Below are 25,220 nucleotides of genomic sequence, written 5' to 3' on the forward strand. Positions count from 1 at the left end.
GTAACAGTTAACCAAGGACTGGGTGGCTTTACTGCTGAATTCTACCAGACTTTTAAAGAACTAATTCCTATTCTTCTCAAGCTATTCAAAACAATTGAAAGGGAGGGAACCCTCTCAAACTCCTTCTATGAGGCCAGCATCACCTTAATTCCTCAAGATGACGGAACAGGGAAAGGACATATTGCCTTTTTTTTTTTTTTTTTTTTTTTGACAGGCAGAGTGGACAGTGAGACAGAGAGACAGAGAGAAAGGTCTTCCTTTGCCGTTGGTTCACCCTCCAATGGCCACCACGGCCGGCGCACTGCGGCTGGTGCACCGCGCTGATCCGATGGCAGGAGCCAGGTACTTATCCTGGTCTCCCATGCGGGTGCAGGGCCCAAGCACTTGGGCCATCCTCCACTGCACTCCCTGGCCACAGCAGAGAGCTGGCCTGGAAGAGGGGCAACTGGGACAGAATCCGGCTCCCCGATCGGGACTAGAACCCAGTGTGCCAGCGCCGCAAGGCGGAGGATTAGCCTAGTGAGCCGCGGCGCCAGCCGACATATTGCTTTAAGCTAGGGGAAAATAGTAGCAAAGATTGCGGAGGAAGGGCATTCCCAGAGGAGAGCTGTAGCAAAATCTACAGTAGAAAATCTACAGAAGGAAGAGGGACACAGTGGGTCAGCCTAGAAGGCATGAACATGCAGCCATGAACCTGGACACAACACAGGACCCCCACAACCCAGAGCTGGAGGAAGCGCCAGCTTTGGAAATTGAGAAGAGAGCAGAATGCAGCAGCCCATGTCACTGGTGGTATAGCCAGAGGGGGAGCCTGGTGTGAGTCCAGCCTGGAGCCCTAAAAATTGCTCATCAGGGAAATGCAAATCCAAACCATAATGAGGTTTTACCTTGCCCCAGTTAGAATGGCTCACACACAGAAATCAACAAACAATAAATGCTGGTGAGGACATGGGGGAAAAGGGTACCCTACTCCACTGTTGGTGGGAATGTAAACATAGTATAGCCTCTGTGGAAGATGGTATGGAGATAGCTTAGAAAGCTGAAAACAGAGACACCATATGACCCAGCCATCCTACTTCTGGGAATTTACCTCAGGGAAACGAAATCAGCATATAAGAGTGATCTGTAACCCCATGTTAATTGCAGCTCAATTCACCATAGGTAATACATGGAATCAACCCAGATGTCATCAACTGAGGACTGGATAAAGAAATTATAGTATACATACATTATGGAGTACTATGCAGTGGTTAAAAAAACCTGAAATCCTGTATTTTGCAACAAAATGGATGCAACTGGAAACCATTATACTTACAGAAATAAGCCAGTCCAAAAACAACAAATACCATATGTTTTCCTTGATCTTTGGTAACGAACAGAGTACTAAAAATGTAATGTATAGGAGTGAAACTCACATTTTGAGCTTTTAAGATTGTTTATAGCCCTTGTCTTTACTGTTGATGAACAGTGTTTTTTTTATCTTCATGCTTTTTACTGAACTCATTACTTAGTATAGGGTTAATTTTATGAGTATAAAGTAAAATGAAAGATTATTGTAAACATTAAGAGTGGGGACAGGAGAGGAAGAGGAGGAAGGGAGAAACAGGGACAGGAGGGAGAATGAGATGGGAAGTAGCACTGTGTTCGTAAATCTGTATACATGAAATACATGAGAATTGTATACCTAAATTAAAAAAAAAAACAAAATAAAAAGCTGATTTAGTAGTTTTTTCCCACTGAGTGTTTTATCTTTAAGAAGAATCTAGAAGATGTGTTCATAATTAAAATACATTCAGCATATAAGTCATAATTCTAGCTTTTAAAAAATATGTCTTTGCATTGTCAACATACCTTTCATTTTTAACACGTTAAAGTAATAGTGTCTTTTTGTTTTCCTTAAAATTACAAAAATAGCTTATCCTATTGTTACTACCGACAAACAGTAACTGAAGAGTTTCTAATTTATGCTACATATTAAAATCCTCTAATTTTATCCTCACAATAAATTGATAATGGTGGAAATGACTATTATTGTTCCGGGTAAGGAAACTAAAGCTTGTGCACCTTGCACTTTAGTGTGGAAGGGAAAGAAGCAACTTGGATGTATTGACTAAACATGACTGTGGCACTAAGGGTTAAGAACAACAACAAAGGTACTGACAGCAATCAACTCCAGGGACAACAAGTAACACAGTTTACTCTTTTTGTTGTCTGTCTCAGTCTCTTCTTGCAAAGCAGTTCCCTTGGAATAAGAATTAATCTCTGTATTATCTGAGCTTCTGGTTTGGAAACAATCACATGTGAAATCAAGTTGTGGTATTCAGTGGGACATTAAAAACAAAACAGGAAAAAGATCGAAGTGAGAATTGGGCAAATGGTCCAATGTTTAAATATGGACTAGGTGAGCAATGGCTAATTATGAACTTATTTCAATTGTTCTTGTCCATAAGAATTGTTATTACAAGTACTATATCATGTGGCTGATCTCAAGGAACCCACCAACATGTAGTAATATTACTGAAACAGTTGATTAGATGGATGAAGTACTCTTTATTCTGACTCTCTGAAGTTAAACATTTATATTATCAGAAAGGAAAAGCATTCAGCTTTAAAAAGTCAAATAAGTTGCTAATGACGTATGAACCAGTTTCAAAATGTGTGTGGAAAAATGGAACTAGAAGGTAAGTTTATTTTGGGGATGAGCATTTGGTGCAGCAGTTAAGAGGTGGCTTAGTGTACTGCAACCCGTATCAGAGTGCCTGGATTCGAGTCCTGTCTCTGCTTCTCATTCCAGCTTTTTGCTAATGTAAATCCTGGGAGGCAGCAGGTGCTGGAACAAGCACCATGGTCCATACCATAAATGTGGAAGAGCAGGATTGGGTTCAAGGCTCTTGGCTTTAGCATAGGTAGGCCCTGGGTATTATGGGTACTTGGGGAGTAAAGCAGTGTATGGAAGAGCTCTCTTTCTGTGTGACTTTAAAATAAATAAATAAATGTAAAACCAAAATTCTGATGCCAAAAATTTTGAAAACATGCAATTTTTTTCATAGCATGCATTTCCATGAACTTTTTGAAGATCCTTGTACATACAGACTCCAAAATTTTTTGGCACCAAAGTAAACTTATCTTTTAATTTTTTTTCACAAACAAAAATTTTTAATGTATTTATCTGAAAGGCAGAGAGATAGGAGTGTGGAGGGGGAGAGAAAGGGTAGGAGAGAAAAATGACTGATAGATCAATCTTCCATATGTTGGTTTATGCCCCATATGCCCATAATAATCGGGGCTGGGCAAGGCCAAATCCATGAACCCCAAACTCAGTCTGGCTTTCCCTGTATCAGGGACTCAAGTACTTGAGCCATAACCTGTCCCCCCCACCCCCACCCCCCCAACCAGGTGCAGATTAGCTGGAATTGGAAGCAGGGTCAAGACTTGAACCCAGGCACTCTGATATGGGATGTGATTATCTTCAGAGGTATCTTAATTGCTGCTCCAAATACCAACACCTCCACAAACTTTTCAAATCTAACTGGATATGTATTAGATGATTAGATGCATTAGATGAGCCAATTCCAGCTCAATGCCCACATCTTTAAGGCAAATGAAATTTTTATAGTCACTTGATTCTTATTTTTTATTTTTTATTTATTTTTCATTCATTCATTCACTCACTCACACCAGGTTCTTTTTCCTACTTTGTTTTTTCCCCCAAAGAAATCTTTTATTTAAAGAATACAAATTTTACGCATTTCATAAGTACAATTTTAAGAATATAGTGATTCTTCCCACCATACCTGCCCTCCCACCCACACTCCTACTCCCCCCCTTCCCTCTCCTATTCCCAGTTTCATTCTCCACTAAGATTTATTTTCAATTTTTTTATACATAGAGGACCAACTCAATACTAAGATTTCAACAATCTGTACACACACACACACACACACACACACACACCAAAACAAAAAAAAACCCTGTTCCTCAACAGTCTAGACAAGGGCTAGACAACTCATTGAGGACAGAGGTTCTGCATGGGAAGTTAGTGCATAGTGACTCTTATTAATTTAACAATTGACACTCTTAGGTATGACGTCAGTGACCACCCAAGGCTCTTGACATGAGCTGCCTAGGCTATGCAAGCCTTTTGAATCCACAAATTCCATCAGTATTTAGATAAGGCCATAAGCAAAGTGGAAGTTCTATTCTCCCTTCAGAGAAAAATACCTCCTTCATTGATGACCACTTCCTTCCACTGGGGTCTCACTCACAGAGATCCTTCATGTATAATATTTTTTGCAGCAGTGTCTTGACTTTCCATGCCTAAAATACTCTTGTGGGTTTTTCAGCCAGACAAGAATGCCTTAAGGGCTGATTCTGAGCTGAGAGTGCTACTTAACGTGATTGTCATTCTCTGAGTCTGCTATATGGACTGCTTCCCATTTTGGAGCATTCACTCCTTTTTGTTCTATTACCAGACACTTAATCCTATTTATATGATCACTTAAACACTTAATCCTATCCATGTGATCACTTTAATACTTACGATGGTATTTTACCACTCAGCTTAAGGGGATTTGGGGTTCCATGGCAAGTTCTTAAACTGTACCCTTAGAAATAAGTCTGTAGGAATGTATGCATAACTATATAGCTTTACAGTTACAAACTTCATACACTTCATAATTACAACTTTAGGGAAGATGGAGTCACTTGATTTTTAGAGAACTGAACCTAAGACTGTCACAGGAATTTCTTACTAGCCTAGTGTATGGATCAAGAGTTTGGTCATTTTAATACATGTACCTGATCAGTACTAAGAGACTGATATTTTAGACACTGGGATGGTAATACCTACCTGCACAGTCCCAAGAAGCTGGATGAGTCCCCATGAGCATGGGTAGGGGTTGCTACTTTCTCAAAACAGAGGCTAGCTTTGTGTGCAAATGGAAGAATCACAATATATGATAAACAATTCCAACTAAGCATTAACTCTTTACATGGGAAGTTACCCTGATCACACAGTTTTGTCTGAGGAGAAACGGCTGCTTTCATCCTTATTTTATAGTAGACAATGTTTTTGGCAGAACCTGCATCCTCCACTCTCTACTCTGACACCTTTTTGATTAACCCCTGGGGACCCAGGCAACAGGAAGCTCGTGATATTTGCTGTATTCTCTAGCTAATTTGGGTTGTTAATCTTTTTACCTCTTCCTCTCTTATCCGACCTTCCTGTTCACCACAGAGAATCAAATCACCGTACAACAAATTCAACTGACCCAGGGTTTCTTATATTTTTCAATCATTTTTAGAGAAACTGGGTACATAGTGGTAGAATCACAATTTCCTGAAATGAGCAAAAAATTGACCAGGAATTATATTTTCATTTCATTTCTCCCATGACAGTTAAAATAATTTTTGGCCTCCTTCAAAGCTCTACGTCAATTTAGAAACGGAGTTAGTGAAAGGAACGCTAGTTTAAATATCATTGGCAATGGTCTCTTCTCTATTTTCTGTAATTTCCTTTGTAATGAAAATACCAGCCATTATCTTCACACCATGAAATACAGTTCTGAGAGGAAAGGAACACAGCTTAAAGAGATCTGCTGAATCACAGGGAGCTCACAACAAGGACAAAGATGATCTTCTCCATCTTGTAACACTTTTGATAATAAAGGACCAGAAAGACAGTAGACTTGTTCCTCCCAGATATGCTGTACATGCCACAGTGTGACTTAGGGTACCCACTCCTAGTGTAAAGTGTTATCAAAGTTTCCCACCCCAGGGACAAGTCCTCATCCATATTCTTACCAGTGACAGTGTCATTTAATGGCTTTTCCCAGTCCAAGATGACAAATGAGGGGCAGCCTTCCACAGTGACCACAGTGAGGTTGGTGGGTGGGTTCAGCGGTGGGCTGGTGGCATTTCCCTCTGTGGCTTCCTCTGTGGGGAACCGTTTGACGGAGTCGGTGATGGAGCAGGGCCTGCTGTCGGGTTTCTGGATGTATCGCACATGAGGACCTGAGAGAGGATGCTGACATTTAGCGACTTGGAGCTTGTCAAGAAGGTGGAGGAGAGCTCAAAAGTGTAATTACTTGTGCTAGCACACTGGGTCTGGAATTCTAAGTTGATGGCTGAATGCAGTGAAGTGACAGTTCTGATTTGTGAATATCCCCAAATCCTGTTTCTGGAATACATGCTATAGATGTTACTTTTGATCTACTTCTCTAAATATATTTACCTTATACTAATATTCAAAAGTAATTTGGTTCCCCTGGGCATGGTTTAAACTTCCTAATTTATGAGGCATTGGGTCTTACCTCAGTAATAGCCAATAATTAGTCTATTACATTAAGTACAGTTCTGGTCCCACTTAAGAAATCTCTTTAAAAATATTTATTTGAAAGTCAGAGTTACAGAGAAGGAGAGATAGAGGGAGAGAAATCTTCCATCCTTTGGTTGATTTCCCAAATGGCTGCAACAACTGGGAATGGGCCATGCCAAGCCAGGAGCCAGGAGCTTCTTCTGTGTCTCCCCTGTGTGTGGCAGGGATCCAGGGACCTTGCCATCTTCTGCTGCTGTCCCAGGAGCATTAGCAGGGAGCTGGATTGGAAATGGAGCAGCCAGGACTCAAACTGGAGCCCAAATGGAATGCTGGCACTGCAAAAGTGGTAGCTTAACCAAACTCAGAGGTCAAATGGTCTTAAGAAATTTTACTGCACCCCAAAACAAAACACAAGAATGTTACAGGAATAAAAAATTTTAGCATGCAATTAGGTATAATTAACAGAAAATATTACCCATAATGAGGAGAAAGATAATTCATTTGAAGCCAAATTAGAATTTGCATAGATGTTCAAATTATCAGATGAATATAATAAACAACTATCTCAAAGGTTTCTTTGGGGAAAAATAAAAAGAGTATGTACTGAGGAAAAAAAAACATTTTGCAAAAATAAATAAACAGCTACTCTACTATCTATATGCTTAAAAGCAAAGACATGAACATACACAAAAGATCTGAATCATAACTCCAGAGATGAAAGATACAATGTGTACTATGTAAAATATGTTGCATAGGATTAATACACTTAGGATTCAGCAGAATAAGACATTAATGAAGCTGAAGGCATAGCAATAAAAACTATCAAAAACAAAAATAAAGAAAAAATTAAAGATTCATGAGCTATGAGACAACTTCAACTGATTTCACATACATGTAATTGAATTACCTAAAGTAAGGGGGGTGTGGAAAAACACATTTCAAAAAGTAACGATCCTGAAGTTTCAAAATATGATTAAACTTCTAAACTCAGAGAACCAGAGTTCAAAGAAATCTAAGCACAACAGACAAGAAGAAAACAAGCACATCATAATCAAGTTTCTCAAAACTAGTGATAAAGAGGAAATTTTTATAGGAGGCAGAGGAAAGAAAAAAAGATATGCATAGAACAAAGATAAGAATTACTCCAGATTTCTCATCGAAAAGAATGCAAGTAGCAGGGCAATGGAGAAACATCTTGAAATATTGAAAGGGATAATTTATCATCTAAAATTCAATAACTTGTGAAAATATATTTTTGAAAAAAAAAGCAATTTTTTTTTTAGACTCAGAAAATCTGTAGTCATTCAGTACCAGCAGACTCACACTGTGAGATACTGTAATGGAAGTCTTTGGTAGAAGGAAGATAATACAAGATGGAAAAGTGGACCCACACAAAGAGAAGCAGCACTAGACACAGTAAGTATATAGGTAAATATTCAGTCTTTTAAAAAATTATTATTTTAGCCTCTCTAAAAGACAATTTACTGTTTACACAAAAATGATTTAGTATAATGCATATAACCTGTAAAAGTAAAATGTGTGATAATAGCCAAAAGACCAGGAGGAAAGAAAAGAAGCTATGAGGGATCCTCAAAAAGTTTTGGAAAATCTGTATTATGAGAAAACTGCTTAGATTTCCAAATTTTTCAACCCAAATGATCTTTTAATTCCATTCCATGAACTTTTTGAAGTCCCTTCACATACTAGTATATGAGTTTTTACATGTGAAGTTGTGTATTACTATGGAAAGATATTGTGATAATTTGAAGATGCATACTATAAACTCGAATGGTAACATCTAAAACAAAGTTTCAGCTAATAGGACAATAAAAAACATACAATGGCATCACAAAATCATCTGAAAGAAGGTTCAAAAAGGTAAAAACAGGGAGCAGAGAATAGATGGGAGCAACAGAAGACAAATTCGCGAAGTGAAGATATAAATCTAACAATATCAATAGTCATATTATGCGTAACGTTCTACACACCCAAAATGAAGTGGGAGAGATTATCAGACTGGATTAAAAACAAGAACCAACTAGCTGTATGTTTATCAGAAACAGTTTTAAATATAAACAGACTGCCGGCGGCGCCGCGGCTCACTAGGCTAATCTTCCACCTTGCGGCGCCGGCACACCGGGTTCTAGTCCCGGTCGGGGCGCCGGATTCTGTCCCGGTTGCCCCTCTTCCAGCCAGCTCTCTGCTGTGGTCAGGGAGTGCAGTGGAGGATGGCCCAAATACTTGGGCCCTGCACTCCATGGGAGACCAGGATAAGTACCTGGCTCCTGCCATCGGATCAGTGTGGTGCGCCAGCCGCAGCGCGCCGGCTGCGGTGGCCATTGGAGGGTGAACCAACGGCAAAGGAAGACCTTTCTGTCTCTCTCTCTCTCACTGTCCACTCTGCCTGTCATATATATATATATATATATACACACATACATACATACATACATACATATATACGTACATACATATATATATATACATTCATATATATATACATACATACATACATACATACAGACTAACAGGTTAAAAACAAAAGGATGAGGAAAGATTGCATTAATCAAAAGAATGCCTGTCTGGATACATAAATGTCAACACATTCTATTTTAGAGCAATGACTATTACCAGGAAGCCAAAAGGTTTTCACAATCAATCAATCAGTAATGTATCACAATCATAAGTAATATACACTCTAGGCACAGATCTTTAAAATATTTAAGGCAAAGATGGACAGAACTGAAAGTAGAAATAAATTCACAATTATAGTCAAATTTCTATCCACAAATTAATAGAAGAAATAGAAACACCAGCACAAAAGAATCAAGCAACTTGACTAAACTAATATTTATAGAATATTGCTATGGATTGAATTGTGTTCCTCTAAAATTCATATGCTGAAACCCTAACCTCCAGTAACTATAGTTGGACTTAGGGACCTGAAGAGGTAGACTAAAGTCAAATAAGGTCAGAAAGGTGGGGCCCTAACCTAGTCTGACTTGTGTCCTTATGAGGATACCCCAGGGACGCACATGCACACAGGAAAGGCCATCGGGGGCTGGCGCTGTGGCAGAGCAGGCAAAGCTGCTGCCTATAGTACCAGCATCCCATATGGGTGGCAGTTTGAGTTCTGGCTGCTTCACTTCTTATCCAACTCTTTTCTATGGCCCAAATCCTTGGGCTCCTGCACCTGTGTGGGAGACTGGGAAGAAGCTCCTGGCTCCTGGCTTCAGATTGGCGCAGCTCCGGGAGCTGCAGCATCTGGGGAGTAAACCAGCGGATGGAAGTCATCTCTCTGTGTCCATGCTTCTGCCTCTGTAACTCTGCCTTTCAAATAAATAAACAAATCTTAAAAAAAAAAAAAAGAAAGGCCACGGGAGGACAAAGTGAGAAGCAGCCATCTGCAAGCCAAGGAGCGAGGCCTCAGAGGAACCTACACCACTGATCTCAGACTTCCTGCCCCCAGAACCATGAGAAATTAAAATCTATTGTTCAAGCCACAAAGTGTGGGCTATTTTGTTATAGCAGTTCTATTAAGTTATTTCAGGGTCCCATTAGAGATAGGAGAATATGTATCTTTTTGTAAGTACACACAGAATAAATAATAATCAATGTGTCAAGGAAGGAATAAAAATGAGATTAAAATATTTTGATCAGAGTAAAAATGAAGATACAAGTTATCAAAAAATTTGGATGTTGCTTAAATCTTATCAAAGGGAAAGTATGAGGAATTAAATGATACATTAAACAAGAAGAGAGGTTGGACATCAATGAGGTTGTCTTCATCCTAAGAAACTAGAGTTGAAAGAGCAAGTTAAACCCAAATTTAGGTAGAAGAAAGGAAGTAGGAATAAAAAGAAATAAATCAATAACAAATAGAGAAAATCAGTGCCGCAAAAAGTTGGCTGTTTTAGATCAAGGAACTAATAAACCTAGAGCCGGACTGACCAAGCAACAGAGGGAGAAAGACACTCTTTAGAAATATCAAGAATGAGAGTATGACAACAATACAAATTCCAGTATTAAAATGACAATAAGAGAATAATATAAACAACTCTATGCCACTAACGCTGACAACTTAGATGAAATGAACTAATATGTAAAAAGACATGGGGCCGGCGCCGTGGCTCACTCAGTTAATTCTCTGCCTGCAGCGCCGGCATCCCATATGGGCACCGGGTTCTAGTCCCGGTTGCTCCTCTTCCAGTCCAGCTCTCCACTGTGGCCCGGGAAGGCAGTGGAGGATGGCCCAAGTGCTTGGGCCCCTGCACCCGCATGGGAGACCGGGAGGAAGCACCTGGCTCCTGGCTTCAGATCGGCACAACGTCGGCCGTAGCGGCCATTTGGGGAGTGAACCAACGGAAGGAAGACCTTTCTCTCTCTCTCTCTCTAACTCTATCTGTCAAATTAAAAAAAAAAAAGACATAAATTACCAAGGCTCACCAAGGAAGAAAAACATATTTTGAGTAGCAGAGTAGCACTTTATCTCTTAAAGAAAGTGAATTTTTTATGTAAAGCTTCCCACTAAAAGAATATGAAGCTTAGAATGTTTAACTGGCAAATACCACTATCATTCATCAAAGAAGCAATTTAAATTCCAAATAAACTCTTCCAGAAAGTGTAAGAGGATAATTTGGCATTATTCTGATACCAGAACTCAAAGAAACCATAGACCAGTATTCTTCATGAGTATAATTCTAAATACAGTTTTGGCCAATTAAACCCAACATTACATAAAACAACAACACATTATGACCAATTGGGGTTTGTTGTTAGAATGCAAAGTTAGTTTAAAATGAAATATTTTGGGGCTGAGCATTGTGGTGCAGTCGGTAAAGCTGCTGCCTGTGATGCCAGCATACTATGCGGGTGCCAGTTTGTGTACTAGCTGCTCCACTTCTAATCCAGCTCCCTGCTGATGGCCTGAGAAAAGCAGTGGGAGATGGCCCACGTGTTTAGACTCCTACTGCCTAAGTGCGAGACAGATGAAACTCCTGTCTTTGGCCTGACCCAGTGCTGGCCATTGTAGTCATCTGGGGAGTGAACCAGTGGATGGAAGATCTCTCTTCTTTGCTCTATAACTCTTTCAAAATAAATAAATTCTTTGAAATTATCTTACTCTACTAAAAAATAATATCACCTCAATAAAAGCTGATAAATCAGGCATAATCTATGACCAATTTCTGAAAAAGAATTCTCATTAATGTAGGAACAGAAGGGAACTTTATCAACCTAATAAAGACAACAATGAGAAGTCTTTAGATGGCATCATACTTAATGCGAAAGACTAAATGTGATTAGCAACAAGAAAAGGATGCCTTCTCTTCACTACTTCCTGGAGGCTCTAGGCAGTACAATCAGGCAAGGGCAAAGGGCAGCCATGCTGGAAAGGAGGAGGTACAACTTTACCCGAGATGACACAGTTCTCTGTGTAGAAAATCCCTTGAGCATGCTAAAAAGGTACTAGAATTTACATGTTTTGCAGGGTTGCAGGATACATGATCACTGTACAAAAATCAATTGTTTTTCTACATATTAGCAACAAACAATTGGAAATTTAAACAATATGCTACTTTTATGGTTTTCTGTATACTGAAAAATAGAAAACATTGGTAAATGAAATTAAGAAGAACTAAATAGGAGCTGGTGTTTTGGCTTAGTGTACTAAATTGCTATCTGTGATGCTGGCGTCCCATATGGGTGCCGGTTCAAGTCCCAGCCACTCCACTTCTTTATCCAGCTTCCTGCTAATGGCCTGGGAAAGCAGAAGAGGACAGCCCAAGGTCCCTGCACCCAAGTTGGAGACATGGAAGAAGCTGTTGGCTTTGGCTTGGCCCAGCTCTGGCTGTTGCAGCCATTTGGAAGAGTGGACTTATCTGCTTCTTTCACTCTGTGTCTTTCAAATAAATAAATCTTAAAAAAAAGGAGACTAAAATAAATGATGACATATACTAGGATTATGGGTGGGAAGACCTAATATTGTTTATGAATTTTTCCCAAGAATGTATAGATCCAATGCAGTTCCAATCAAAATGTAAGCAAATTATTTTTTTACACAGAGACAAGCTGATTCTAAACTACACATGTAAATGGAAAGAACCCAGAATCACCAAAACAACTTTGTAAAATAAGAATAATGTAGGAAGACTAATACAACCAAATTGTAAGGTTTATTATAAAACCTTAGGAATCCAGAAAGTGTGGTACTGGTGTACAAGTAGATAAATAGATCAATGGAACAGATTAGAGAGCCCCCAAATAGATCCATGTCTATATGGACAACTGTTTTTTCACAAAGGTATAAATGTAATTCAGTGGAGGAAAAAAAAACGGGCATCTATAAGCAAGAGAGTAACTGTATATCATATATAACATTTTATTCAATGTGAATCTTAGGCCTATATGTAAAAGTATAAAGCTTTCGTAAAAAAACCACTGGAGAAAAGCTTTGTGACCTCTGATTAGTCAATGATTTCTTAGATATGATACCAAAATTATAGGTGCTAGAATGTTAATGGAATGTTATGAACTTTGTGAATATAAATTTGGCAACACAAATAAAATGAAACAATATCTTGAAAGACAGAAACAATCAAGTTTACGATTATGACACCCAAATGTCATTAACAGGTACTGCTGACATGTAGAGCAACATGGATGAATCTCCACATTATGTTGAGTAAAAGAAGTCAGACAACCCTCACCCCTCAAAAAGGGTTTATACTGTATGTTGCCACCTGTAACCAGACCATGAATTCCACACTAATCTATACTATAGAAGTTGGTGGGTTGGGTAGGAGGAACGGGGGCACAAATGCATATGCCTCCATTTAGCATCTTGAGATGGTGGGAGAATTATCAAATTTTACACTTCAGATAAAAATTACTAAAGGAAATATTGGACTGTATCTCATAGTCTATTTGCTATTTATCATTCAAAACTGTTCTCTGTGCACAATCTTGGATTTGAGCTTTTCTGTGTGACTTTTTTTGGCCAATAAAACCTGGCAGATGTAATATAAACAGGAGATTAAAATGCGGCAGTATGTTTGGATGCACCTCTTTTTATCGTTATGAGAATGAGTTCTCCTGGGTCACTGTTGGATCTTTGTCCAGAAAACGAGAATGAACATGTATTAGGTATATCTGAGTTCAGTCCACAAGAGGTCTCGCTGTATCTGCTGCTAGAAGCAGAACCACCCAGCCAAGTATATCCTAGATTAGCTGACTCTCAGCTGATTGATAGATGCATGACAATTTTTACCACAGCAGACTACAAAGATTTGTATGGTTGTTTGCTACATAGCATTAGCTGACTTCAAAACTGATATTTGGAGCCTAATCAAACATACCTTTGAATCTGGGCTTCCCACTATGATCCGTTTCTCTTGTAGGGATTGAGCTAAAGTCAGTTGTGTTACCTGAGAATGGAAGACAATAATATTGGCAAAAGATAAAAAAGCTTCACAATACAATGAAAAAGTAGTAAAGACTAAAGATATTTACAATTCCTCATGGTAAATTGCTTATAGCTTTGATTTCCATAGTATTATTATTAATCCACAATAAGAGGCTTTGATCACGTTCAATGAATTTAAACTTACTATCAGGCAGTGAATCTCATTAATAAATTAAGACAGGTGAACTTAGTAATGATGTGCAATTTAGTAGTAAGCACTGGATAGTCTAGATTTGTCTAGGAACCAAATTGGGCACCTCCATGTCTGCTAAGGAAAGGAGCATACTCTGAAACAAAGCAATGAAATAAGTATACATTTCAATGGAAAAGATCCATGATAATCATAAACTTAAGTGAAATAGAAGAACCAGAACAAAGCCTCCCTCCCCCACCACGCACTAATTTGAGATATTTTCATACCTTACATATAAGAAGCCAGTACCAACCAAGTTCCTCTCTATACTAACATACTAACCAAGTTCCTCTCCAGAAGCGGGAGCTGTCGGTTGCTTTTTATCTATATCTGTTTCCTCCGAGGGGGCTCCAGTAGGACTGAGTGTTGCCCTCGGGGGTGGAGAAGTTTCTCGTCCTGATGAAATGATTCCTGTAACGCAAGGCCAAGTAGTCAGCTTTAGAGGAGCACTGCCAAGTTTCCCATTTATTTATTCAATAAATGTTTATTAAGCACTTATCATGTGGCTTGGCACTCTAAGCCAGGCTCGGAGAGAAAACAAGACCCAGTGCTTGATGGAAACAGATGTGTGGGCCAAGTCTATGGAAGCACCAGAGATCTTGTGAAAGAACCAGATAAGGTCACAGATGGGGCAAGAAGAGGGCGTGATTATGTCTGTGGAGACAGATGGAGGGTGCTGTGTGGGGGCGGAAGGGATGTCGTCACAGAGGATATGTCAAAAAAAGAGCAGAAGTGATTGGTGGGCAGGGAGGAGAGCTGTGTTCTACTCAGAGGTTGTGGCAAGAACCACGTCAGAAGTGTGACGCAACCTGATGTGTAGAATTTGAAAGGGTGCAGGTGGAGAGGGCCCAGGGCACGTAGCGAGAGCTGAGAGTGGAGGGGCAGAGAAGGGCACTCCATGAAAGAATTTGCATGCCACGAATTTGAATGTTACTCGTAGGTGATAAGGATCCACTGACGGATTTTCAAAAGGGAATCAATACGACAGGATGGGAAGAAGATGGCTGGTTTTGGTGCATGTCTGGTGAGAGAGTGAGAAGTGGGAGACTGAGGTAGTTGTGTGGGCAAGGGAAGAAGCAGCAAACCACAGCAAGGGTGGTGGGAACAGATGGAATGGGTCCTGTCAATGAGAGATGTCAGGGAGATAGGATGACCTGATTTGGAGATTAACTGGCAGGCATGAGAGAGGACAGGAAAAGAAGGAAAAGGCTTCAGAGGATAACGTCCATGATTCTGGCCTGGTGGTAGGAATGATGCTACCCTGAGTTATATTCACCATGGATCCCCTACTCAAAAAGCAGCTATAGGGGCCTGGGGCATAGTGGTGTAAGCCACTTGTGACACTGGTATCCCCTACTGAGCATCAGTTTGAGTCTCGGCTCCTCTGCTTCCAATCTAGCTCCCTGCTAATGCACCTAGAAAAGCAGCAGATTACTGTCCAAGTACCTGGGCCCCTGTCATTCACATGGCAGACCCTGATGGAATTCCAGGCTCCTGGATTTGGTCTGGTCCAGCCCTGACTGTTAGAGCCATTTGAGAATGAACCAGCATATGGAAGACCCCCCCCCCCCATGTGTGTGTGCGTGTGTGGGTGTGTGTGAGTGCATGTGTCCACGCACATGCGCGTATCTGCCTTTCAAATCAGGTCTTTTAAAAAAAGTAGTTGTAAGTCTATGAAACTGAATCCACCTTCAGGCCCAGGCTAGACTAGGTGTTCAGAACACAGAAGAGGTTACATGGAATTCTACACTATTCCTTGGAAAAGGAATCATCCTTGGGTAATCAAGCATCTAGGGATACAAGCCTGACCTAAGAACCATGGCTCAGCATGGAATCACAGATTAGTCACTCAGGTCACCTGGGCTGGCCCCTAGGGACTCATGCTCCTGGTCCTAGTGGGTGTGGGCCACAGTAAGAAGCAAGCAAAAACCACAGGAAGCTGCACTGCAGCCCATGTGAGCTGCTCAGAGCCAGCAGTGTCTGCAGGAAATTCTGGCACAGCATTTTCACCCTGACAAGCTGGGGGAGGGGGGACTCAGAGGCATCAGCGCATCTGGAGCTGGGCACAGGCGTCAGATGCCCCAGTTGTGCTCATAGGCACATGCGAGAGAGCCTCAGAGTACTCCCAGACATGTAGTGCATTTCCTGAATTCAAGATATGCTTTCTGTGACATGGGCCCGGCCAAATCAGACAACTACCCCTGTTTGTTGCTTGGCCCTCCATGCACCCATTCCTTTTGTTACAGCACCATATGGGGAGCAGGGACCAGAATGAATCTCAGAAGTAGAATACGTATGTGGTCCTTCTTCAGGCTGGATGGGCTGTACCAAAGCCCACAAGACACAAGAGAACAAGGGTTTTCTCTGGCAGGAACCAAAGCCATGGAACAGGGGAGCTCTCTAGGGGCAGCACCTGATTCCACTGGCGCCGTAAGGCATCACTTTCAGTCTGTGACTCATCCAGTCTGACCTAAAGGCTGCAGGCACTCAAGTCACATCTGCCCCAGGTTACAATTACTGGGGAAAACCTGGTCTCCTTACAGGTCGTGTCTCTGGGCTTTGACTCAGAAAGCCATGATAAGCATGGATGAAGGACTGATTGCTCCCTCAACCCATGGGAAAAACATGTAGGGTTCACTGTGCACTGGAGATATCATAAACCACCCCTAACACTGCATGTGCCTTCCCTCCTGCAATAACAATGACCCACAACCCCCCTTCACATAAACCCTCATCTGTTCCACCCTTCACAGCTGTCTTTAACATTTTTATCCTGATTGTACTGACAAAATATTTAGCAATCAGAGATTTCCAAAAGGAAGAGAGTTGGAGCACATGCTATGATTTGTTGGCAGGTGCTTGCGGAAGAGCCCTTAATAAAAATGAGGGAAAACCATGCTCTGGATTGGATCAACTTTTTACTGATTCTCCATTTCATTCATTCACTCAGACATTACTTATCTAATATCCTCTGTTAAGCACTGGCTATTCTTCTGGGAATTGAGAAAACATACTGAAGGCTCAGCTCACAGTCTCACAGAAGATAAGCACATGAAGAAATAGGTGTAAGACAATTTGTTCTTTGCTCTAACAGAGCTATGGATCAAGGGCATGGAAAACACAGAAGCAAAGCTAGACTACTCTGGGAAGCCAGAGACGATTTCTTCAAGATGAAGACCAGGTACAAACCGCTCAGGTTGAGAAAGGTCATTCTGTAAGGGACAGCACCACCACCACGGCTCAGTACATACTCACATTTTGTTGCACAAGGTAGGTGTGTTCAGTCACATTGAGCCTTTTAGTCCCAAATCTTCCCTAACTGGCATAGCAAGTAGATTGGCAAACAGGGGAGTTTTCGTTGAAATCTCCAGGATTTAATTTCAGGAGACAGAATGATAAGCCGACGACAGGGCATCACATTTTCCATTATGTCTAGGCATTGGCAACAACAGAATCTTATCCGAAATTACCCACTTGTTGAAGGGCCTGAGTTAGTTTCTATCTAGCCTCCAAGCATGTAGACATTTAAAAAGCAAACTGGCCTAGCTGTGAAGAGATGGTTGCTTTTACTCCACCTATCCCAGGGTCAGGATACAAGTCTGCAAAACGGTAATGTACAAAGTTCAGTCTTTGGGGCCAAATGTGTCACATGTACCAGTAGCTTTTCTGAGCTCACACTCCAAAGGCTTTGGTTGGCCAGTCAAGGGGAAACTGTGGCTAAAGAAGGTATGCAATGGACGTACCTGCACTTCCTGGCTTTCCGGTGACATTATTCGGTGGTAAAGGTTTTCTTCGTGGGGGCAGAGGTCTAGGTGGCAAGGGTGGGCGGCGAGTCCCTGGGACTGGGGCTAAGAGATTACATTAGAGTTAAAGCCACTGTTAGTATTCACTGCACAAAAATCACATGCTTTCAAAGTAAACAAATACTGTTTGATAAGTAGCTGCTGGATGACAAAAGATTCTGTACAAAAGTATGAGTCATAATTCTGACATTCCTCTGAACTAACATTGGAGCACATTAATAGTAGTAATAATGAAGCACATTAATATAAGGACAATCTGGGGCAGGTGCTGTGGTACAGTGGGCTAAGTCTCTGTGTGCAGCACCAGCATCCTGTATGAGCACTGGTTTTAATTCTGGCTGCTGCTCTTCTGATCCAGCTCTCTGCTTTGCCCTGGGAAAGCAGTAGAAGAGGGCCCAAGTGTTTGGACCCCTGTACACACGTGGGAGACCTGGAAAAAGAAGTTCATGGCTCCTGGCTTTGGATCAGCCCAGCTCCGGCGTTGCAGCCATCTCTCCCTCTCTCTGTGATTCTACCTCTCAAATAAATAAAATTTTTGAAAAATACATGCACAACCCTCTGGTTATGGATGAAGTTATATAGGTCTCTACCTTTTGAACAGCTGTAGAGAATGCACAGAATTAAACATCTTTTGTTTTCTATACAGACGCAATAGCATTTCTAAACTTCATTATCCACACTGCTTATATTTTGAGACTCCAGTTTCTTACACCATTTTAGCATATAATTTCTCCTTCTGCCAGTGTTCCACCCATCTCCAACCCCACAGATAGCCCCCGCCTTCGGATGATTTGACTTATGATGGTGAAAAGTGATACACACTCAGCAGTAACCATTTTGGCATTCTGATCTTTGCTTGGGGTAGCCTCACACAGTAGCATATTCTCTTGTGACTCTGCAGGGCAGTGAGCCACAGCTCCCAGGAAGCTGTGCATTCAGATGGGTAAAGAACCACTCTACACAGCTGTGCTGCGTCGCTCAGCTCTGATGTTGGGAAGGTTAGATGTACTGAATGCATTTTTAGCTTATGATATGTTTAATTTCTAATGGGTTGATTGGGATGTAACCCCATTGTAAGTTAAGGAGCATCTGTAGTATGTAATTATAATTAAACAGACACTGCTAGAACTTATTAAATGATTACATCAGAGTAACATTGATGTCAGAAGCAGCAAGCCTGTACCTGTGGAGAGCAGGGCCACTATGGACAGTTGTGGTTGCTCTGTACACAGGAAGCCTGGCCAGGAAGGGATCGGTGGAGTCAAGGTTCAGTATGCACATTGCTCAGTGCAGCTGGCTAAGGTGGGACACTTTTCTGGTCTTTTAAAGATTTTATTTGAGAGAGAGAGAGTTAGAGACAGAGAGAGAGAGAGACAGAAAGGTCTTCCATCCATTGGCTCTATCCCCAAATGTCTGGAGCTGGGCCAATCTGAAGCCAGAAGCCTCCTCTGGGTCTCCTCTGAGGGCACAGGGGCCCAAGGACTTGGGCCATCATCTACTGCTTTCCCAGGCCACAGCAGACAGCTGGATTGCAAAAGGGGCAATTGGTATGAGGACTGGCACCCATATGGGATGCTGGTGCCACAGGTGGAAGCCTAGCCTATTATACCAGAGGGCCGGCAAGGGACACATGTTGCTAACTGGTCTACCTCAAGGGCAGGGGGAAGAGGCACCTTTTTACAATTGGCATAAAGCTGTCTACTTGGCTTTGAAGTTGTCAAGGCTAAAGGTGCTTGGAGCTCTCTACTTCAGCCTGAATTTCCTTTACAGGTTTTTATTATAGCTTAACAATTTGTCTTCCTTTGCAAAATATAAGTTGGGTTTTAAAATCTTCAAGTAAAATGGTCAATGTTGGAAAATGCCCTGTGGTTTTAAGTACTTCCCAGGATACTGAGGGGGGGGAAAGGAGGATACAAAGAATCTTTATGTGTGTGTGTGTGTGTTTGTGTGTGCATTTTTGTGTGACTATGTGTGTGTGGTTTTCAATGATGATGATGGAGATAGTAATATACCAGAGTATGTCTCACGGCATCCTTTTAAAAACCAATGAGTCCTCATTTAATGCAAAGGTATTCTGAGGTGCTAGCTTCATAATTTTGGCTCTTAAATCAGGGACATAAATCATTTCAGGCAAGAGGATATGATAATATACTATACAAGGGCAAAACAGGCGCATGATTAAAAGCTAGTCACCCACAGTGACTCTGCAGCATTTTTTTTTGCTCATTGTGCCCCTCAGAAGATCAGAGATTAAATAGTAAATTTAGATTAAGTAGAGGTTCTTATTAATATTTAATAGGTACACACACTACTTTTCATTTCCTCCAAGGACACCCTTTTGGAATGCTTCCCTCGGAAGACCACACACACTGTTAGCATGGTTCTGACACCTGGGAGGCTGTGTGGGTGCTGGTGTTTTAGCTGCAATAAATGCTACTGCAGTTACTGTCCAAGTTTCAGAGCTAAGCTGCTCTAAGGAAGTCAGCATCTTCCTCCTTACCTGGCTTTTTTGTGGAGTGGGTGGAATCTATTGTCACATTCCTGCCAGTAGCTGACGGCCTGGGTGCTTGCTTCACCCCTGTAAACAGAGATAGTAACAGGAAATAAATATATGGTGCAAATCTGTGCTTCATAGAAACTGGTAGCATTGTCAAAGATACTGCACGTTATTTTCAGAGTAGGGCATTGGTGTTTGTGTACCCAGACACTTTAATTGGCTTCTATGGCCTGGATGTAGAAAAAAGGCAAAGTCCTACATTCATTGGTTTTGCTATTTTGTATGTGGAGTTAGGATATGATTGTGGGTTGTGGTTTTGTCACTATTTTCCACAGGCCTCACTCATCCTACATTTCCTTCCTGAGTTGGACTGCCCTACCAGGCAACATTTCATCTACTAAGATTGCCTACTTTTGGCCACTATTCCTGGGTACAATTTGTGGTTTAAAAAAATTTCTCCAACTCCTCCATGCCCATAAAAAAACTTAGAATTCTAATGTGTTTGGGTTTATACTTAGTGAATTAACTTTAAAACTATTCCTCAATAGGCCTTGGCTGTCAGGGTATTGAAGCTAAAAGCAGGATCACCTTTGGGATTTATAAATTAGGCCTGCACAGGCCTAGAGCTCCAAATCATTATTTAGATGAAGTTGATCTGAAAATTACTTGGTATGATATTTTTCTCTCTCAAGTCCTTCAAACACAATCCAGTGGTTATTGCTTAGCAATTCATCTCAATACCCAGGCAGGCTTGGATTTTAAGAAGCTTTGATTGGTAGAGGGGACCAATGTGTTTCATATTATTCTAAAATTATGATTATTTAGAAAGAATAGAAACAGTCATTTTCAGAATCTCAGTCATAAATGTCACTTTAGATAAAATGGCTCATCCTAAAAAGGAATCCCTACTTGGGTGACCTGACTGTAAATTACATAATTTTTGTAACAATTTATGTATTTGAAAGACGGGGGGAGAGAGAGAGAGAGCGTGTGAGCGAGAGCATGTGCTTCCATCTACTGGTTCACTCCCCCAGATGGCTGCAACAGCCAGAGCTGGACCTATCCGGAGCCAGGACCTGGAGTTTTTTCCAGGTTTCCCACATTTGTGCAGCGGCCCAAGGACTTGGGCCATCTTCTACTGCTTTCCCAGGCCATAGTAGGGAGCTGGATCAGAAGTGGAGTAGCTGGGACTTGAACTGGCACCCATATGGGATGCCAGTGCTGCAGCTGGTGGCTTTACCTACTACGTCACAGCAGCGACCCCATAATTACACATAAAAAATAAGAATGAAACATTTAGTTAACATAGCAGTTAGTACACAGGACAATAACTGTTTTGAATGCTCACTGTGATCCCAGGGACTATGCAGGGACATTAAAAATTGAATCTCATTTACTGTGCAGGCAGATATATTGATTAGAAATACAACAGAAGCTCTGGTTTCCAAAAATTAGATGACATCCCCACACTGATTTGCGAAATTCAGGGGATGAACGTGATTATAATGCAATCCCATAATCTGCTGCTAAAATAGGAGGTAATACCAGGGACTGCAGAAAGTTCATGGAAAAATGAAATAAAAAATAAACTTTTTTGATGCAAAAATTTGAAATCTATAGATTTTTTGATAATACATATTCTTCATCATCTCACAGATTTCAAACTTTTTTTTTGTACCAAAATAAATTTCAATTCAATTTTCCATAAACTTTTTGAGGCATCCTAATATATAATTATGCAGATGGTTTATATGGAACCATGAATTGAAAATTGCTTATTTGTGGCAGGAAAAAAATGTTTCTGCAGGCAACGACTATTTTGTGGCTAATTCCACAGGCTGAGTGAAAACAAAGGGTTCTTTACTCTTCTTCCTGTGCCCCATTGTCAGTGGTGTGGGGCCAAGAACATGGCTCAGTTGGTGGTTACTCTGTGAATGGCACAGGGGTATGGAAAATCCTTCTACTTGTGTCATTGGGATAGCTTGGTTTGGCGAGGTTTGCTGTTGTTTCTCAAAGCTACATTTTTTTTTTTTTTAATTTACTCCAGAAGGCTAGTGGGCTATGTGTTCCTTGAGCAGATCTACCTTCATAGCCCTTCTCCAAAGATTTCTGTCCTTGGAAAACAAAATATTTCTATCCAGTACTGTACAAACACTTTATATATTCATGACCTGACTTATGCTTATCACCTTCTGTATGGGAGATGCCTTCCGTGTCCCACAGGCAAGGACATCCAAGGCAAGGAGAGGTTGAATAACTTGCCCAAGGTCTCTCAGCTTGCAAGATCCACACATGGCCAGCTCCAAAGCCTATCTCTCAAGCACTAAGAGGTACAGCACAGAGTGCTTACTGTCTTCTCTCTCTCATTCCTCACACTGACTCTGCGTGACCATAGCCCTAGAGCCTTGGACTGCAAGTCTCATATGGGCTGACTCTCCACCACTGTGGGAGGGGCTGAAGGGCCATGGCTAGCAAGCATGTGTTATCCAGCCATACCACTGATCCTGGCCAGGCAAGTACAGATCTGCCACTGGGCCAGTAAATTGGAGATATGGTGCCCTGCAGAGAATAAAAAATTCTGCACGGTTTCTTCATGAATAAGGCCCAACATACAAATTCTTCCAGCCTTTTCTAATCAAGGGAAATAACGGAAAGAAACGAACCATGTCCTGTCACTGTATAGTGGAGACAGAGGCATGACACTGTTTGACACTCACAGGTAGGTCCCCACTTCACAGAGTATCACTGCCGAGCTGGAGTTTCCCCAGCCTTTAGACACGGACAGAAGCTGGTGGCGTATGAAAGCACCGGGGAAAGCAGCGTGGGGCCTGGCGGATGGGGATGGAGGTGGAGACCGAGCTCCCCCTGGCCTTGCCTGTCCTGCTCTGACCTGTGGTTTCCGCATGCCATCCAGGCAGCAAGACGAGCACCAGACCCGGGGAGACGGTGAACTTCTACTGCCCTGAGTCAGAGGAGAGCAAACGAAGGCCAAGGGCAGTGGAGAGGCAATGGGAGGAGAAAGAAGGGAGCCAGTAAGGGAGATACTGAGGAGAACGAATCCTCAGCAACTGGCAGCCAATCAGGCCGTCTGGCCCAGGGTGTGACCTGAATTCTTCGTCCTGCAGGCCCGTTTCATCAACGTATCCACTAACCGGCAGACTGAGCTCTGGAAACATCAAGCTTTGAACCTCAGCATGACATGCTCCCGACTGCCTCATGGGAGTTCTCCAAAAATCTCCAGATTTAATAGCCCACCCCTAGAACCTTATTGTCCAAGATGAAGTAATGATTTGGGTATTTTTAACCATGGTAACAAAAACTTTGCAAGCAAACACAGAAAACTGGAAATCAATTTTCAAATGTATCAATGACTCCATTCCCAGTAACCAAAATGGTTTGATATTTATGAATGACTCGTCTCTGCACCCTTGTCCCCGAATCTTTGCACCTGGCTAAAAAGTCAGGGACAATGAGCCAGCAGACTGGAGGATTTAGCCACAGCCCAGAAAAACACATTCCTCACCCAGGGGAGTCTGTGTTCTGTGTGCGGAGCACTCCACATGGGGCAGTAAGATGTGGTTTCCTCGTTAGGACGTAGAAAAAGGAGTCTGAGATTCAGCTTAAACAGTGCCTGCCAAACCGCATGTGCCAATGTGGTTTCAGAATTACACTTTGCCTGGCACACGATGGAACGACCATAAACACCGGCTGAATGAAAGAATAGCTGAGCAGTTCAGCAGCTTCCTTCTTCAGGAAGAACGTCAGAGAGACCGTCCAGGACAGGGGTCAGCGCGCACCTCCTGTAAAGGCTCAGGCAGTAAACATTTTCAACTGACTCTGTCGTAACTATTCAACCCCTCTACTGTACTGTAAAAGCAAGCTGTGTCCCAATAAAACTTGATCTGTAAAAACAGGCCAGTGGGGCTGTGGTTTGCCCAACCCCCTGACCCAGTGCACCCTTGGTTTGTTTGCACTTCCGCAGGCAGCTCTCAAGAGATTCTGGTATCAGTAACGCACCTTGGCTGAGATCTACCTCTGGAAAGCTTGAAAAACGGAAAGCCAGAAAAATAGTGCACCTAAACTGTTGAAATCTTTGCTTAGTATATACTAAATTGATCCTCTGTATATAAAGATAATTGAAAGTGAATGTTGATGAAGAATGGGATGGGAGAGGGAGTGGGATGGATGCAGGTGGGAGGGTGGTTATGGGAGGAAAAAGCCGATATAATCCAAAAATTGTACTTTGAAGATTTACATTTATTAAACAAATGTTAAAAAAAAAGAATAGTGCACCTAAAATCTCAACCTCTGCAGGCTACTTCTTAACATTGAGGCAGATGTATGTATGTATGTATGTATGTATGTATGTATATGTATATGTTTGAAAACACATAGGAGGCCGGAAGTACTGGCATCCCATATGGGCACTGGTTTGAGTCCTGGATGCTCCACTTCCAATACAGCTCTCTGCTATAGTCTGGGAAAGCAGTAGAAGATGGCCCTAGTGCTTGGGTCCTTGCACCCGTGTGGGAGACCCAGAGGAAGCTCCTGGCTCCTGGCTTCGGATTGGCACAGCGCTGGCTGTTGCAGCCAACTGGGGAGTGAACCATCAGATGGAAGACCTCCATGTCTCTCTCTCTGCCTATCCTCTCTCTGTGTAACTCTGACTTTCAAATAAATAAATAAATCTTTAAAAAAAAAAAAGAAAACACATAAATATATATGTGTATATATATATATACATAGATATACACGTTTGAAAACACATAAATCAGGGCAAGATATAGATAATGATGTTATGAAATTAGAAATAAAAAACTGGGTTTAATATGTCTTAAATATTACTGAAGTTTAGGGAATCATTGTGAAGTTTTTATTTATTTATTTATTTATTTTTTTGAGAGCCAGAATTAGACACAGTGAGAGGGAAAGACAAAGCGATTCACTTT

General features: G+C 41.5%; 1 protein-coding gene across 50 annotated transcripts in view; it reads right to left on the reverse strand.

Annotated features, from left to right (window-relative positions):
• The window catches only part of ABI3BP (ABI family member 3 binding protein), a 295,737-nt gene that overhangs the window by 18,765 nt on the left and 251,752 nt on the right, over nucleotides 1-25,220 (reverse strand). For all 50 annotated transcript variants that reach the window (XM_089331596.1, XM_008267027.5, XM_070071996.2 and 47 more), the window contains 5 exons: nucleotides 20,275-20,352; nucleotides 17,715-17,819; nucleotides 14,254-14,382; nucleotides 13,672-13,740; nucleotides 5,803-6,012 (listed from right to left, as the gene is read on the reverse strand). In XM_089331596.1, the coding sequence (XP_089187722.1) occupies nucleotides 5,803-6,012; nucleotides 13,672-13,740; nucleotides 14,254-14,382; nucleotides 17,715-17,819; nucleotides 20,275-20,352 (591 nt within the window). The remainder of the gene's footprint in view (nucleotides 1-5,802; nucleotides 6,013-13,671; nucleotides 13,741-14,253; nucleotides 14,383-17,714; nucleotides 17,820-20,274; nucleotides 20,353-25,220) is intronic.

Source organism: Oryctolagus cuniculus, chromosome 4 (genome assembly GCF_051225735.1).
Source record: "Oryctolagus cuniculus isolate XC-2025 breed Fujian yellow rabbit chromosome 4, ASM5122573v1, whole genome shotgun sequence".
Lineage (NCBI taxonomy): Eukaryota > Metazoa > Chordata > Mammalia > Lagomorpha > Leporidae > Oryctolagus > Oryctolagus cuniculus.